The 16,187-nt window shown below is 55.2% G+C and overlaps 3 protein-coding genes across 3 annotated transcripts in view; 1 reads left to right on the top strand and 2 right to left on the bottom strand.

Annotated features, from left to right (window-relative positions):
- Positions 1-1,526, bottom strand: part of GFY (golgi-associated, olfactory signaling regulator) — a 2,806-nt gene extending 1,280 nt beyond the window's left edge. The window contains exon 1 of the mRNA XM_011979282.1: positions 344-1,526. Within this exon, the coding sequence (XP_011834672.1) occupies positions 344-1,526 (1,183 nt within the window). The remainder of the gene's footprint in view (positions 1-343) is intronic.
- A 2,962-nt stretch (positions 1,527-4,488) lies between these two features.
- PTH2 (parathyroid hormone 2) lies at positions 4,489-5,497 on the top strand. Its single transcript, XM_011979283.1, has 2 exons — positions 4,489-4,703; positions 5,269-5,497. The coding sequence occupies exons 1-2, from the start codon at positions 4,582-4,584 to the stop codon at positions 5,441-5,443; spliced, it is 297 nt and encodes a 98-aa protein (XP_011834673.1). The 5' UTR covers positions 4,489-4,581; the 3' UTR covers positions 5,444-5,497.
- Positions 5,498-8,622: 3,125 nt separating this feature from the next.
- CCDC155 (coiled-coil domain containing 155) overlaps positions 8,623-16,187 on the bottom strand; it is a 31,082-nt gene continuing 23,517 nt past the window's right edge. Inside the window, exons 16-20 of the mRNA XM_011979284.1 lie at positions 13,763-13,821; positions 11,643-11,688; positions 9,542-9,606; positions 9,354-9,461; positions 8,623-9,251 (exon numbers count right to left, since the gene is read on the bottom strand). Coding sequence (XP_011834674.1) covers positions 9,110-9,251; positions 9,354-9,461; positions 9,542-9,606; positions 11,643-11,688; positions 13,763-13,821 — 420 coding nt within the window. The 3' untranslated portion in view covers positions 8,623-9,109. The remainder of the gene's footprint in view (positions 9,252-9,353; positions 9,462-9,541; positions 9,607-11,642; positions 11,689-13,762; positions 13,822-16,187) is intronic.

The raw sequence follows: 16,187 nt of genomic DNA on the forward strand, positions 1-16,187 counted from the left end.
CTAACCCCCTCCTCTCTCAGACCCAGGGGTCCAGGCTCCTAGCCCCTCCTCCCTCAGATCCAAGAATTCCTGTTCTCAAACTCTTCTCCCCCAGACCCAGGAGTCCAGATCTCCAGCCCCTCCTCCCTCAGACCCAGGAGTCCAGGCCCCCAGCCCCTCCTCCCTCAGACCCAGGAGTCCAGACCCCCAGCCCCTCCTCCCTCAGACCCAGGAGTCCAGGCCCCCAGCCCTTCTCCCTGGGACCCAGGAGTCCAGGGCCCCAATCTGTCCTCCCTCAGACCCAGGAGTCCAGACCCCCAGCCCCTCCTCCCTCAGACCCAGGAGTCCGGCTCCCGCCCCTCACCGGTCTCCTTCACTCTCTCCACCACGATGATAGTGTTGACTCCTTCACCTGGGCTGTGCCTCTGGGGTGCCCGCAGAGTGGCAGGGGCCAACTGATTGGGGGGCCCTGGAAGAGCAGGGGGACCTACAATCCGGGCTGAGGGAGGAGGGGCGTTGGACTCCTTAGGGCCAGAGTTCTGGGGGGCCTTCAGCTCAACCATTCCTGGAGAATCTGAAGTGGGTAATTTTGGGGAGTAGGGCTGGATGGCTGCAGGGGTTTCTGGTTTGGGATTCAGCAACAGCTCATTTAGAGCAGTGGCTTCATCCTTGAAGGGCGCAGGTGTTTCTGGGTAGAGACTAGTGGAGATTTGAGGGTCGGAGGTCCTGGGGACATCTGTGGCATTTTGGTAGTAGGTTGTGGGGAATTCTGTTTGGGAAATTTCGGTGGGGCTGGGATAGTGGGTTACATGGGATTCTGGGTGGGGGCTTTTAGAAGGGTCAGGATGGAGAGCTTGGAGAAATTCAAAGTTTGCGGTCTCAGTGGAGTTGAGGTCATGGGTTTCCAGAGATTTGGGGTCAGGGGTCTTGGTAGGGCCAGTGGTTGAGGTCTCAGAGATTTCTGCCTGTGAGATTTCAGTTGCATTAAGTTGGGGAATCTCTGGGGATTCTTGGGGTACAGTTTGCATAAGGTCAGTGTTTGGGGTCTCAGGAAATTCTGGGCGTGAAGGTTTGGAGAAGTTAGGTTTGGGGGTCTCAGGGGACCCTGGGCGTGGCATTTCCGTTGGGCCAGGTGTGGGGGTCTCAGAAGAATCTAGGTGTGTCATTTTGGAGAGGTTGGTTTTGGGGATATCCAGGGATTCTGATATTGACGCTGTGAGTGAGTCAGCTTTGGGCGTTTCAGGAGACTGTGGGTGCGGGGTTTCCCGAAGGTCAGAGTTGGGGGTCTCAGTGAAGCCAAGTGGGAAGGTTTCCAGGGAAACTGTATGAGGTGGCTTGAAAGGTTCAGGGTAAGGAGTCCCAGGAAATTCTGGGTTAAGGCGATCTCGTGTGGAATTTTCAGAAGGACCCTTCGGAGGGGAGGTCTCAGAGGGGTGGGCCACGTCCGGAAAGCCAGAGCGCAAAGGCGGAGGGGCTGAGGGAGCGGCCTTGGACCTCAGACCGGCGAGGAGGAAGACGAGGAAGAGGATCCGGCTGAACGATTTCATAGCTCTGGGAGATACCTATAGCTGCGAGGGGGAGCGGGAAGGAAGGGGTTAAGGCCGAAGGCTCCCAGGAGCCCCGCCCACTCCTGGAGGTCACGCCCACTGGCCCGCAGGTGGACCGCGTCCGACCGGGTCCCAGTTTGGCGCCAGGGATGGGAGGAGAACCCAATCGCAAGTCCCTTGGAGGCTGTGGGGCGGTGGCCGCGGTAGCCAAGGGAGACTGAGGCGCGGGGCTTCTTGGGAGTCGTAGTTAATCTCCTTATCTGTTTCACCGAGGGGTCCTAGAAAAATTGGGAAAGAACGATACCTCTCCAGGCTCCCAGATCTCCTCGACTTCGACTTTGGAGGGTGTCAGGCCTTAGAGGGGACGTGGGATCTCCTTCCTCTCCGAGGTCCCCCGGGACACCTCGACTCAGCAGTTGTTTACACTACAGGAGGCTACTAAGGGCTGAGGGCTGGACTCATGGATTTGAGGGAGGAGGGAGACGTTTGGGTTCTGGGTTAAGAAAGTTGCTGGGGGTTCAGATTCCTGGGTCTTGCAGGGTGAGGGGGCTGAGGTTCCTGGCTCCTGGTTCTGTAGGGAGGAGAAGGCTGGTAGTTCAGATGCCTAGAATTTTGAGGGAGCAAGGTCTAGGAGCTGGATAACAGGGGTGAAAGGAGATAAGAGGCCTTGAGCTCTTGGTTCCTGAGTCAGAAAGGAATTGGGACCTCCGAGTCCTCAGGGTCTGGAGGTCTGGGCTCTGCAGAGTGGAGGGGTTAGGACTTGAAGATGAGAGCTTTGGAGCAGGACTCTCGTCTGTTATTGAGGATGGAGCTAGGAATTCAGCATTGCTGGGGCTAGTATGGGCAGAGAAGCATAGGTCTGTGGTCAGGTGGAGGTGGAGGCGGCCTACACATCGATTGGACAGGCTTACTTAAGGTCCTGGGGTCTCTTACCTGCTCTAGTGTCCAAGATAACAGCAGATGAGCAGAGCTGGATGCAGAGAACAGTGAATGTTACAGAATGGCTCTGGGCAGGGCGGTGAGAGGTAGGGTCTCAGGGGCACACAGGTGATGCAACTGAACCCCTCCCAGGGGATCCTGGGAGCCTAGCGACAGACTTAGACTCTTAAAGGGACAGAAGTAAAGGACATTGTCTCTGGGGTGGGGAAGGGAGTTAGAAACTGGAATGATCTACTGGAAATGTGGCCCAGTCAAACTATCTTTTTGAAACTAGTGGTCCTGGTCCTCTACCCTCTCCTACCTGGAAACCCAGGGGTCTAGTTCTCTGATACCTTCCTATTTCAAGTCCCCTAAGTTGTACCCCACAGCTCCCTCCCTCTAGACTCAGAACTCCAGTCCTCTACCTCCTTCCTTCCTCAGATCCAGGAATCCAAGTCCCTAGCCTCATCCTCTCCCAGAACATAGGAATCTGGGTCCCTGTCCCATCCACTCTTAGACTCAGGAGCCCAAGCTTCTGCTACCACCTTCCTTGGAACCTAGGAGCCCAAGTTCCCACATCCCAAATTGCTGCTGCTCTGCAGGACTTCCAAGTTTTGCCCATCTTCTCCTCACTGTGTATAGAGGCTCCTCTTTTTTAAATTATTATTTTTTGAGACAGAGTCTCTCTCTGTTGCCCAGGTTGGAGTGCAGTGGTGCAATCTCAGCTCACTGCAACCTCCAACTCCCGGGTTCAAGTGATTTTCCTGCCTCAGCCTCCCAAGTAGCTGGGATTACACCACACCTAATTTATGTATTTTTGTAGAGAAGGAGTTTCGCCACGTTGGCCAGAACTCCTGATCTCTAGTGATCCACCCACCTCGGCCTTCCAAAGTGCTGGGATTACAGGTGTGAGCCACTGCACCCGGCTGAGGCCCCTCTTAAGAGTCAGCGTTGGCTGGGCCGGCTGGCTTATGCCTGTAATCCCAACACACTGGGAGGCCAAGGCGGGCGGATCACGAGGTCAGGAGCTCAAGACCAGCCTGGCCAACAGTTTGGCGAAACCCCCGTCTCTACTAAAAATACAAAAATTAGTCACGAGTGTTGGTGGACACCTGTAATCCCAGCTACTAGGGAGGCTGAGGCAGAATGGCTTGAACTTGGGAGGTGGAGGTTGCAGTTAGCCGACATGGTGCCATTGCACTCCAGCCTGGACAACAAGAGCAAGACTCCATCTCAAACAAACAAACACAAAAAAAGAGTCAGTGTGAGGGCTTTAATTTTAACAGCACCCCCAAACTCCTCCCAGATAAGGACTTAGACACATCCTCAGGGCAGCTCAGGAGCCCTGTCTGTTTTCCCCTCTTCACTCTCTCTCTGAGGCTTTTCTGATGTTGTCTGTCACTTTTCCTGTCCTCACACCCCTGCCACACGTACCCTTTGCCATTTCTTGCCTTTTCCCCCCTCACCATCTCACCCTCGGTCTTTCTGGGCCTCTCCCTGCTGGATTTCTCTCTGGGCAGCTCGGTCCAGGCCAGGACGTCCTTCCATTGCCGTCTGTCTTTCTGAGAGCCTTTTCTTTCTCTCCTCCATCTCCATCTGACTGTTCGTTTCCATCTCCTTTGCTCTCTTTTCTTGTTTTCTTCCTTTTCCTTTCTTTTTCCGTCGTTCCCTTTCTTTCTATTTCTTCCTCGGCCACTCTGTCTTTGTCCTTCTCTTTGTGTCTCTGTTCCTCTGACGGTCCTTCCGCCAGTCTCTATTTTTAGCCCTCTGACACACCCCCTGTGTCCACCTCTCTGTCTGTCTGTCTCTCCCCCTCCCTCGTCTCAGGTCCAGCTTCTGGTCCCAATTAGTTGGTGGCGGCCAAGGCAGCGGCAGGTCCCCCACCCCCGGCTCCTCATTACCGCTGGCGGCTCCTAATGAGCCTGGGGAGGGGGTGACCCTGCGCCCCCGGCCCCCCGGCCTGCGTCACTGCCCGGTGCGGGGGCTGTGGAGGCGATATAAGGGGGCTGCCAGCATCGCTGCCCGAGCCCACTGCGCGGTAGGGGACCGTGCGGGAAGCTGGGGGTGGGTGCATGGTAGGGCCGGGGTTTCTGGGCCGGGATGCAGCCCCACTGAGCCCCTTTCTGGTTCACAGGTGATGGAGACCCGCCAGGTGTCCAGGAGCCCTCGGGTTCGGCTGCTGCTGCTGCTGTTGCTAGTGGTGCCCTGGGGCGTCCGCACTGCCTCGGGAGTCGCCCTGCCCCCGGTCGGGGTCCTCAGGTAGGTGCCAGGGCCAGAACTCCCAGGGAGGGGTGGGGACCTGGAGAAGTGGGAAGAGAACCAAAGAGAAAGGGGACAGAAGACCCAGAAAGAGGGACAGAAGCCCAAAGAGAGGGCGACCGAGGCCCAGCGAGAAGACAGAGACTAGGGGTGGTGGAAGGCGGGAGGAGGGTTTGGTGGTGGTGGTGGTGCGGGAATGGACAGAGAATCAGCAAGGGAAAGAGACACAGAAAGATAGATCCCGAGAAAGGCATGGAGAAGGCTGGAAAGGAGCCGATGCAGAAGTGGATTCGTTCTCTGAGCAACGTTTAGTGGGTTCTTGGTGTGCGCCTGGCCATGTGCTGAGCGCTGTGGGCGGACAAGTGCATCACACTCGGTCTCAGTACCCGGGGAGTTTCGAACCTGGTGAGCAGAGAGACAGAGACTCACACAGAGAACGAGACAGAGGGAGCCGGACCGACCCACTCCACCGACGGGGCAGTAATAGGGCTTCAAGTTAGACCGCGGGGAGGACAGGCGGCGGCGAGCGCGGATCTGGACGCGCGGTCACCGAGTCTCTCCACAGCCTCCGCCCCCCAGGACCGGCCTGGGCGGATCCCGCCACCCCCCGGCCGCGGAGGAGCCTGGCGCTGGCGGACGACGCGGCCTTCCGGGAGCGCGCGCGGTTGCTGGCCGCCCTCGAGCGCCGCCACTGGCTGAACTCGTACATGCACAAGCTGTTGGTGTTGGACGCGCGCTGAGCGCGCCGCCTGTCCCCATCTTAATAAAGACCCTGCCGTGCGCTCCGGACTGCGCCTCGTTCCTGTGCGACCTGCGTGTGCGTTGGGTTGGGGGCGCGGGGCTGGAAAGGTTGGGGTAGAAAAGAGACAGAACTCTGCGTCGGCCACTCTGGCATCTCTCCCCTCAGTTCCCACTCTATTTTCTTTCCTCAATTCCGTTTCTCTGCCTCTGTCTTTGTCCAGGAAGCTAGCTTCTTTCCTATTTCTGGATCTCTGCTTCCCTACCGCCCCCCACCTCCGCTCTGTCCCCTCCTTTCATTCTGGGTCCCTGTCCCTCCCTACCCCCGTCTCTGTCCCCTTCTGTTTCTCTGTAATCTCCAAGGTCTCTGTCCTCCTCTGTCTCTGCCCCCTTCTCTGGGTCTCTTTCCTCTCTGGGTCTCTTTCCTCTCTGGGTATGTGTCCCCGTCTCCCTGAGTCCTTGCGGGTATCTCCCCTTTTACTCTCTTGGCTTTCTGGTCTTCTGAGAATCTCTGCCTCCTCTCTCTATTCTCCTTCTGCCTCTGAAACTCTTCCTTTCCTTCTCCCTCACTTTCTTTTTTCCTTTTTCCTCTGCCTGACTCCTTCATATCTTCCTTTTTTTCCTCTGTTGGGTTTCTATCTGTCTCTCCACCAGCTCTCACCTTTGCATTTCGCTGTTCCTCCCTCCCATCACTTCCAGACTTCTCCCCAGGCACAGTGGAAAGATCGTGGGCCCTGGTGTGAGGCAGCCCTAGCATCCAAACCCAGGGTCCTCCAAATCTAGCTGCGTAGTATTGAGAAAGCCTTCTTGACGTCAGTCTCCGTGCCTCCTTTTCTTCATCTGCTTCAAGGATCCAATAAGCTATCCTTCATAAGATTTCAGCACAGCGCCTGTCACGTAGCAAAATGCTTTTTTTTTTTTTGAAAAGGGTTTCCTCCTCTCACAGCAGCCTCCAGCGATTTTTTTTTCAGGGTTTTCCGACTTCAGGTCTCCTTCTCGGGAGACCACCGGGGCGCCAGGCTGGGGCAGGAGAAGAGGAGAGAGGAGTAGGCGTCAGGCTCCAAAAAGGACAGGGAAAGGGCGGGGAGCTACCTGGGCTGCAGGTGAAGTGAGAAAAGAGCCAATCAAAATCTGTCGCTCTCCCGGGAGGTCCAGCCTGCCCTTCAGCTCCGCCCTCAAGGGTAACCATGGCAACCCCATGGTCCACAGAGGGCCAGATCAGCGCGCTTGGGGCGCCGTTCGTGCGGACCGCGCTCTCATTGGTTTAAAGAAGAGGGTGGAGCTGGCCGCGTCTGCTGCGCGGGAAGCGGGGCCGCCGCATGTGGTTGGCAAGGTCTCCAAAAGTTTGCATTTTCGGGAGGAGAACCGAGCCCTAATTGGCCCTTGTACTGTGGGGGCGGGACTGTTTCTCTATCGTTCCAAATAACAAAGGAAAGACTGTATTCCTCAAAACTATCTGGAGTTGGCCTAATTTTACAAATAAGACTGAAAGTCAGGAGGAATTTTCCTAAGTTGTTAGAGCTACTAAGCGACAAAAGGATAACTGGAATCCAGGTATGTGCAATTTCAAAAGTCTCGACTTTTCCATTACTCTCATGGAGAAATGGAATTAAAATGTTAATGAGCAGTTGCTATATAGCAGGCACTCTTATAAGTGCTGTGCTTGTATTAGCTCTTTTAACCTCACAACGACCCTATGAAGAGCCTCCTCCTGTTTCCCCGAGGGCCTGGTAGCTGGGTACTGGCCTGGTCTCTTCCCACACTCTATTTTTTCCCTGATCCGTTTCTGAACATTTGAGGTTTTTGACCAAAATGGTGTCTGGAACCTCCTCCCTCCCCACTCTACTCTCAAGCAAATTCAGCAGTCCCCACAGCTTCCGCCACCACCCACAGCTGACAACACCCAGACCCCCTTCTCCAGCCTGGGAGCTCAGAGCTCAGGACTCCAGCCCCTAAATGAACTGAGTCTTTCCCTGAACTCACTCCTTATCATGGGTTCCCTATCTTGGGAATGGCTCCACTGTCTCCTAGTCACTGGACCAGGTCCCAGGGGTTGTCCTTGTCCTGCCCCTTTCGCTATCCTTTACAGCTTGTCAGTCTCCAGCCTGGTCCCTCCCGCCCTGCCCTGGCTTTGCTCTTCCCTCCTCTCCACCCGCATGCCCTGCCTCAGGCCTCATTCTCTCCTACCTGGACCACAGCCCCAGACTCCTCCCCACCTGCTGGCCTTCATCCTCATCCCCTTCATTCATTCATCTCCTCCACAGGCCCCGAACCTCTTCTTCCCACCCAGAGTTCTACCTTCCCTTGCTCACAGCCGTTTCACGGGCACTGGGGAATAAAGTTCAAGCTGGTGTTCAAATTCCTTCACGGCCTCTTGCCTACCTCTCTTATTTCCCACCACTCTGTAACCTTCAATCCCTTCCCGACTCCAAATCTTTTTAATTTTTTTTTTTTTTTTAAATCCAGCAACAGGATGCTGCCCATGGCTCTCCACACACACTGGTCTCTTTCCCACCTCTATGACACCCTCCCTGGGCCCCTGCTGACTGTAAGCCAAACCTTACCCATCTTTCAAGACTAAACACAAACGTCACTTGTCTGGAAAGAATTCTGTAACCTTCCAGCCGAATCAGTTGACTGTATTCCTCAAAACTATCTGGAGTTGGCCTAATTTTACAAATAAGACTGAAAGTCAGGAGGAATTTTCCTAAGTTGTTAGAGCTACTAAGCGACAAAGGATAACTGGAATCCAGGTATGTGCAATTTCAAAAGTTAGGATGCAGTTAGGACTGGGTCAACCTAGGCTCCTACCCATGGTGGGGTGGCAGGACAGAGTCAGGATCCTTTTGCAGGAGGGCAAGGCAGAGGTGTAGAGAAGGTAGGAGGGAGAAAGAGATCAGGGAGAGGAGATATCCTGGAGCCCTTCAAAGCAGCCTGGCGATGCGTGCCAAGGCCACTCAGCAGCTGCACACTGGTGGTGGTGTGTAGGTGACTCCCAAAGTGTTTTGTTGGGTCCATGCCCTGCAGTGGTTTTCAGTGTGAAGGAGGTGTGTGGCAAGGCACTTTCAAGGTACCCAGTCTCCGCAGAGGTACTTGACCTCCCAGGTCTCCCAGGCTCCCTTACAGTAAAGGGTGGTCACACCAAGCAGTCTGGCTAGCGAAACAAACACAAGTCTGCTGGTGGCTCTGGGCAGGCAACTGCTTCTCTTTTATTACGAGTATGATTTGAATGTACCCACTGCACACGAAGGCTACTGCCTCTCTTTATAAAAAGGAAGGGAAAAGTTTCCGTCTCCCGCAGATGTGATGTAGGAAGCTACAATCGCCAACTCCTGAGCATGAGGGAGGGGACAGGAGAATCACTGAGGCCCCGACCCTGAGGCAACGAGACTTAGCTGTGTGCCCACAGCTGCCCTTGCCAGGCTTGTTTTGTGAAGGAATAATCCTTAGTGCTTAATCCATTACTGGGGAGTTTTGCTATTGTTAAGAAATGTCAACATTAAAAAACTAGCAGACTTCACATAAAAACCCAACACAGGGATGTGGATCCCCCGTACTGTATCTGGGGTAAGCCGGCGCAACACTGGACTAACAATGGGGATCTGAGTGGAGAGAGGGCCGGGGGATTTACTGAGCTAGACGCTGCTCTGAGGCGCAAGTGGAGCCTCTCACACTGGAGGGGGCTGGAGGTAGCAGAGCTGGAGGTGGGGCCAGGTGGGAGGTGGGGATGGGCCCAGCAGCAGGACAGAGAGCAGCAGCAGCAGCAGCAGGCCCAGGACCGGAGCTGGGATCAGTGGATGTCGAGTGACCCTGGTGGGGAGGTGGGAGAGCGTTTAGGGGAGGGTCCGGGCAGCCCCTGCTCTTCCCAAGGTCAGACCACCTCCTTCCTTCTGGAGATGCCTGGGGGCACACCTGAGCCGCTGTGGGGGCAGGCAGAGCTGGCCCCAGGGCCTCCTCCTGACTGGGACCAGCTCTTTCATGACAGGCACCAAGGCTTGCTGGAGTTCCTGCTGCGCAGGCCTGCTGGGGGAAAGGAGGGAATCACCACTGGGTTTTTCCTCGTCCCCAATTTCCCTCCAGGACCCCGTGGGTCCTATTACCTCTCTGGAGGGCTTTCTGGGATGTCTCCAGGGCGAGGGTCTCCTAGAGGCATAGGGAGATCAGCCTGGGAGGACAAAAGAGATTCATTTGAAGCACTGAGTTCTGGACTGAGAGGTCCTCAGGTCAGCCCACTGGACATAAGCGCCCACACAGAAGGTGGTGGAGCTCAGGAGTTAAGTGAGTGCACTTCTCTGAGATGCGCTGCCAGGCTGGGTTCCCAGTTCTGCCAGCCTCTGGCTGAGGGTCCTTGGCATGTCACCACACCTCTCCGTGTCTCTCTTTCCGCATCTGCTGGCCAGGGATGTCCCCACCTCATAGGGTTAACATGGTGACTAAATGAGTAAATGTGGGGGAAAAAAAAGGTGAGGGCAGTAGCTTGGACAGCGCCTGGTACCTAGTGAGTGCTCCGTGTCTGTGTGAGCTATTCAATATCATCACCTCCATTTTCCACTGGATTCTGGAAGTATGTAAGCTCTCCGAGGGCAGAGACCACATCTTCCGCAGGTGCCCACCCCTGTGCTGGCATCATGCAGAATCCTGTCTTCCTGCCTATGCCAGAATCAGCAGACGCTTTACTAATTAAAAACACGCCATTATAGGCCAGGCGCGGTGGCTCACGCCTGTAATCCCAGCACCTTGGGAGGCTGAGGCGGGCGGATCACAAGGTCAGGATATGGAGACCATCCTGGCCAACATGGCAAAACCACGTTTCTACTAAAAATACAAAAATTAGCTGGGTGTGGTGGCACGTGCCTGTAATCCGAGCTACTCAGGAGGCTGAGGCATGAGAATCGCTTGAACCCAGGAGGCGGAGGTTGCAGTGAGCTGAGATCACGCCCCTGCACTTCAGCCTGGCGACAGAACGAGACTCCGTCTCAAAAACAAAAACAAAACAAAAACACCATGCCATTATAAATGGCATAATTACAAATGTATTGTTCTCATTGTTTATGGTTGCTATACTGAAATATGATTGATTTTTTATTTTGACCTTTCACCCAGCAACCATGCTAAATTCACTGATTAATTCCAACACCTCATCTGAAAATTCAAAGATCAAAGCCCCAGCTGTCCCTCCAGGGTTAGGCCCCACTCACTGTGCCGCCTCATCCCCCATGTCTCCCTGGAAGGGCCTCACCTCTATGGGTCTCTGGCCTTCCTACCCCCACACCTTTTCGACTCAGATGAGGATGATGAATGACAATAATAATGGCAGTAAATAAAAACAGAACAACAATCACAATCAATATGTTCACCTTTACCACCTGCTGTGCCAGGCAGGGACCCAGGCCCTTTATGACGTGGTCCTTAACCCTCCTCCCCACCCTAGGAGCTAGGAAGAGGTTACCCCCGTGTGAGCTGTGAGGAAGCTGAGGTGGAGCCCAGTCTCTGCAAGGGAGTGTGGTATGTCGAGAGGAGGTGGGCTTCGGGGCCAGGGCGCTGGGAGCTAAGCGTCATGGAGGCAGCCATCTTGGCCAGTTTGGACCCTGGAGAGCCCCAAGGGCCCTGACAGTGCCTGACACACAACAGGCAGACTCCAGCCCAGCTCCTGCCTTCCTCAGCTCAGAACCGAGGGCTCCTCACCTCTCCTTACCGAGTTTCTTTCCCTGTCCTTGCCTGAGAACAGAAATCCCCACCTCCACCGGGCACTGGGCTCTGAGGAGCAGAGGAGCTGGCCTGTGTGGCTGCAGGCAGGGGGGCTGTGGGCACTGTGCCCCCAGGGAGTTCTGAGGCTGGCTGGGGAGGGCCAGCCCAACCTCTCCCGAGTGTGGGCACATGTGCGTGTGCATTTATGCAATCCGGGGATGCAGCCACGTCTACGAGGCCTGCGGTGTGGTGACTGCAGCCCTGTGTGTGTGGCTGGGGGGCTCCCCTGGGAGCAGCCTGGCCGCCCACCAGCCTCCAGGCCTCCCCCCACCTCGCCATCGCTCTCATTAGCTACAGCAAGGGCCTTGTTATCTCTTGGCCAAATGATTTTTCTCTCTGCTCCTGAGGAGTTGGGGTGTGAGGTTGGGGCTTGGGAAGAGTTGAAATGAACGACTCAGCCTCTGCGGGCTTGGAGTGGATGGGGACTGGGGAGGGGTGCTAGGGACTGCCTACCATGACCTGGCTCTCTGCATCCTCCTCTTCCTCTCTTCTGGTCAACCTGAGGGCCAACAAAGTCACTGCTGGCATCGTCCTCTCCTCCCTGGTTCCCTTTGCCTACTATGGGCTGGGAGGGAAGCCTTGGAGCAGGGTCTTAGCACAGGCCCGGGAGCATGGACAGGCCTGGGGGAGGCCAGGCAGCATGGACGGGCCTGGGGGAGGCCAGGCAGCACAGATGGGCCTGGGGGAGGCCAGGCAGCATGGACGGGCCTGGGGGGTGTCCTGCATATGTGTTTTTCACATGAATTTTCAAAAAATGATCCAAAGGGTCTGTGACCACTAAAAGAATAAGGGGGCCTCTTCATCTCAGAGTGGTTTTCTCAGCCACTACTTCCCCAGCGGATCCCCCAGCTGGGAACTGAGGCTTCCAGCTCTCTCACCCTCCAAAGTACCAGAGATTCAGGCCTCTGTAAGGCCCCAGGGCACGTGTCGAAACACCCTTCCTGTCTAGTGGGTTGAGCCATTTTTCAATGGCTGTCACTGGGTACTGTCTGAGGACTGGGACTCCAACTCAGACCTCCCAGCCCACAGAACCCAACTGCTGGAGCTCTTCCCCATGCCCAGTCCTCTCAGATGTGCAAGCCCCTCTTCCAGGAGGACTGAGGGGTCAGCATGCCACTCATTCACTCATTCACTCATTCACTCATTCACTCACATCTTCCAAGGAGCAGACCCTGGGCCTATGGGCTGGGAGATGAGACCTGGCCCTGCCCTCAGCGAGTCTGAGTCTTGGTCTACGAGGACATCTGGCTCCCAACCCTGCCTCGGGGGAAGGCTCCTAGGGAGGCCCCTCCTAGGGTCATAGCCCTCTGAGTCCCTGAAATGCTGCTTTGGGGACTCAGGCCTCAAGCTGCCCAGCCTGAATGCCCCTTAGAGACCCAGCCATCCACACCACCAGCCACTGCCTTCATTGGGGAGCAGAGATTCAGCCCTGCAGTTGCCACTACCACCAGCTTCAGACCCAAAACCCTCAGAGATACCCTCAGGAATACAGCTGTGCTCCCACGCAATAAGGGATCTAGGCTTTTAGGCCCCAGTCAGACATACACTGTCTGATCCCCTGAAACTTCTACTTGGGACCCAACCCCTCTCAAGGTCCAAGTCCTCACCGCTGGCTACCTTTACGGGCCATTGTATTCACCAGCTTCCTCACTCCCAGCTTTCCAACCTGCGGATCAAACAGCCCCTGCCCTCTGGAAACTCGGAAACTCGGAAACTCGCATGGCACTTGCCTTCCCGACTTCCACTACTGCTCAGCCCCTTCTCCCCTCCTTTCTCTGGTGACGCAAAGGGAGGTCATAGCTCCAGAGCTCCCATCCCGCCCAATCTCAGCTCTTCCCAGACAAGTCCAATTAGAGGCCTTGGCAGGCAGCCTCATTAGTAGCCGCAGCTGGGAGCCTGAAAGAGGGGAGGGGGAGAGGGAAGCAACACAGGAAACCAGAGGCCCCAAGGCCAGGGCCCTGGAGGAGGGTGGGCCCAGTCATCTAGTGCTTTCTCCATCCTCAGAGGCCTGGACACAGCCTCTTAACAATCACATCCCAATCACAGGGCTGGGACTTCACAGCATACGACCAAATGCTCACACCAGCCTGACTGCAAAGTACCTGAGCTGGAATCTGAATCCACGCTGATTCCGGAGGCCCCCCTTACCCCCAAGATCTCCCAGCTGACTGGGAGCTCTCCAAAGAGGTTCCCTGGAGCCTCGGGAAAGGTGTGTTCAGTGAGAGAACGACCATGTGACTGAGCTGTCCCTTCTGCCTGACAATTGTGTCTTCTTGTCTAAGAGTCTCCTATACTAACGCCACTCCCACAGGGCTCCATTCAGGCATGGTGGCCTGCCTCGGCCTCGCTAAGAGCCTTCCCCCGAGGCGTCAGGAACCAGATCTCCTCCTAGACCTGAGGGCAGGGCCAGGTCTCATCTCCTGGCCTGCAGGTCCAGGGTCTGCTCTGGGAAGATGTGAAGAATGAGTGAATGAGTGGCATGCCGACCCCCTCAGGGCTCACCCAGTCCTCCTACTCTAAACCTCTGTGAATTGGGTGTCACGCTGAGGCAGATGGATGGCTCAGCTCCTTACCACATGGATGGCTCCTTCCTTCCTTCTCCATGGTGCGCTGGCTGTCCCTGCAAGTTTCTCTGTGGAAACAAAAAGGTTAGTTCTTCTCTGATTCTTCTCACTCAAAGCTCCAACCCTAACAGTGCCCACTGTCTCCCCGCTGGTCCCAGACCCCATATGCAAAAGGTCTTCCAGGCTGCAACCTGCACATGAATTCACCACCTTCTACAACCTACCCTCCTCTTGTGCTCCCCTACATTCACCACCTTCTACAACCTACCCTCCTCTTGTGCTCCCCTACATGAGGATGGCCCTACTATCCCCCTGAGGGCAGAAGCCAAAAACCAAAGGGTTGTTCTCGATGCCACCAAGTCCCCTTCCCTGACAGGACCCAGGAGTCCCGGTCGCCTAAACTTCCTGAATGTTCCACAGATCTTGTACACTTATCTGGGTCCCAGAGGAGATCAGCATTTCCCTGTCCAACCGCCTTCTCATCCCAGGTTCCTAGACTTGGGCTGGGTCCATCTGCTCCCCCTCAGGACCCAAGTACCTCTTGGTTTCTCCAGAGACATATCAGCATTGCCCTTGACCTCAACAACCAACTTGACATTGTTTTTTAAATGCAATCCTTGAGCTCCAGGCTGGTGCACCCAACTGCTTCCAGGCAGCCCCCAGACATCCCTCAAGATTTCACCCCATGAGGTCACAAGTTCCAAGTCTTTCTTCCTCTCCTCCCTCCCTATCACCCACATCCCATCTGATCCCCGCTCTGTCCCTCCACCCCAATTATGTCTGTCTGTCCCTTTTCCTCCATCCCTAGGGCCCTGGCCTGGCTCAGGCTTCATCACCATTGCTCCAGCCTCCTCCCTGCCTCCAGTAGGTCCCTCACATAGTCCCAGAGGGATCTTTTCATGCCCAGAGCTGACCCCACTCTTCCTGTGGCTTTACGAAGAAAAGTACAATCTGTTAGCTTGTCAGAGATTTCCTTTCATGATCTGGCCCTGGCCTCATCTCTCACTAGTCACCCCCAGCTACCCTCTACTCCTCAAACATATCATGATTTTATGCCAAGGCCTTGCACAGGCTGTGCCAGTGCCTAGAAGGCCTCTCTTTCCTCCAACCACTTAATCTCCCTCCCCCTGCCCTTCCCCTCCCCCTCCTCCCCTCTCCCTCCCCCTCTTCCCCTCCCCTCCCCTCCCTTTCCTTTCTTCCTTCCTTCCACTTGAGTATCAGTTTCTCTTCAATATCTCCCCCAGTCTCTGACCTGACAGATACCCCTTCTCTGGGCTGCCACAGGCCCATCCCCCACCTCTAGCACAATGATCATTCTGCACTGGGCCAACCCATTTGCAGGGTCTCTCCTATCAGGCCTTGAGCACTGAGAGGCCTGGCCCTAAGGGACTCAGCTCTGTATGCCTGGGCCTATCGCAGGTTGCACCCTGAGGCCTGGCTCAGTCTTCCCCTTGACAAACCTGTCTCTCAGGGGCATCTGAGAGCTCAAAGCAGAAGCCCAATCTGACTGACACGTCTGAGGGATGAGGCTCTGTCCCCAACAAGCTGTGTGACCATGGACATGTGATTTCTCCCTGAGCCTCAGTTTCCCATAAGTAACAAGATGAGGATGCCTGCCTTACAGAGACACCGGAAGGGTTCAGTGAGAACCCAAACAAGCTCTGCTGTCCACGAGAAACACAGAAGCTTTTCTCAAACCAGGGAAAAAGTGATCAGAGAAATGAGTCTCTCCTGAAGGATGGCAAAGAGCTTTGAAGTGGTACAGTCCTCAAGACAATACAGCATCGTTTACAGAGCTGTTTACAACATTTTCTTTAAAAGAAAAAAAAAAGAGAGAGAGAGAGAGCCCAGAGCAGTGACTCATGCCTGTAATCCCAGCACTCTTTGAGGCACTGGCACAGCCTGTGCAAGTCCTTGGCATAAAATCATGAGGCTGAGGTAGGAGGATCACTTGAGCCCAGGAGTTCAGCCAGCCTGGGCAACGTAGGGAGACCTCATTTCTACAAAAAATAGAAAAATCAGCTACGCATGGTGGCACACGCCTGTGGTTCCAGCTACTTGGGAAGCTGAGGTGGGAGGATCACCTGAGTCCAGGGAGATTGAGGCTGCAGTGAACTGTGATAATGCCACTGCACCCCAGCGTGGGCAACAGAGAAGAGAGTGAGATTCTGTCTCAAAAAAAAAAAAAAAAAAAAAAAAAAAAAAAAAACCAAGGGTAGGCCAGGTGCGGTGGCTCACATCTATAATCCCAGCACTTTGGGAGGCCAAGACAGGTGGATCACGTGAGGTCAGGAGTTCGAGACCAGACTGGCCAACATGGTGAAACCCCGTCTCTACTAACTAAAAATACAAAAAATTAGCCGGGCATGGTGGCACGCACTTGTAGTTCCAGCTACTTGGGAGGCTGAGACAGAAGAATCGCTTGAACCCAGGA

This window comes from Mandrillus leucophaeus, unplaced genomic scaffold, assembly GCF_000951045.1.
Source record: "Mandrillus leucophaeus isolate KB7577 unplaced genomic scaffold, Mleu.le_1.0 Scaffold200, whole genome shotgun sequence".
NCBI lineage: Eukaryota > Metazoa > Chordata > Mammalia > Primates > Cercopithecidae > Mandrillus > Mandrillus leucophaeus.

Bases quoted from the DNA above. Each gene is read 5' to 3' on its own strand.
- PTH2 (XM_011979283.1), top strand. From the start codon at position 4,582: ATGGAGACCCGCCAGGTGTCCAGGAGCCCTCGGGTTCGGCTGCTGCTG. The intron at 4,704-5,268 runs GTAGGTGCCAGG...GTCTCTCCACAG, and splicing joins CCCCCGGTCGGGGTCCTCAG to CCTCCGCCCCCCAGGACCGG.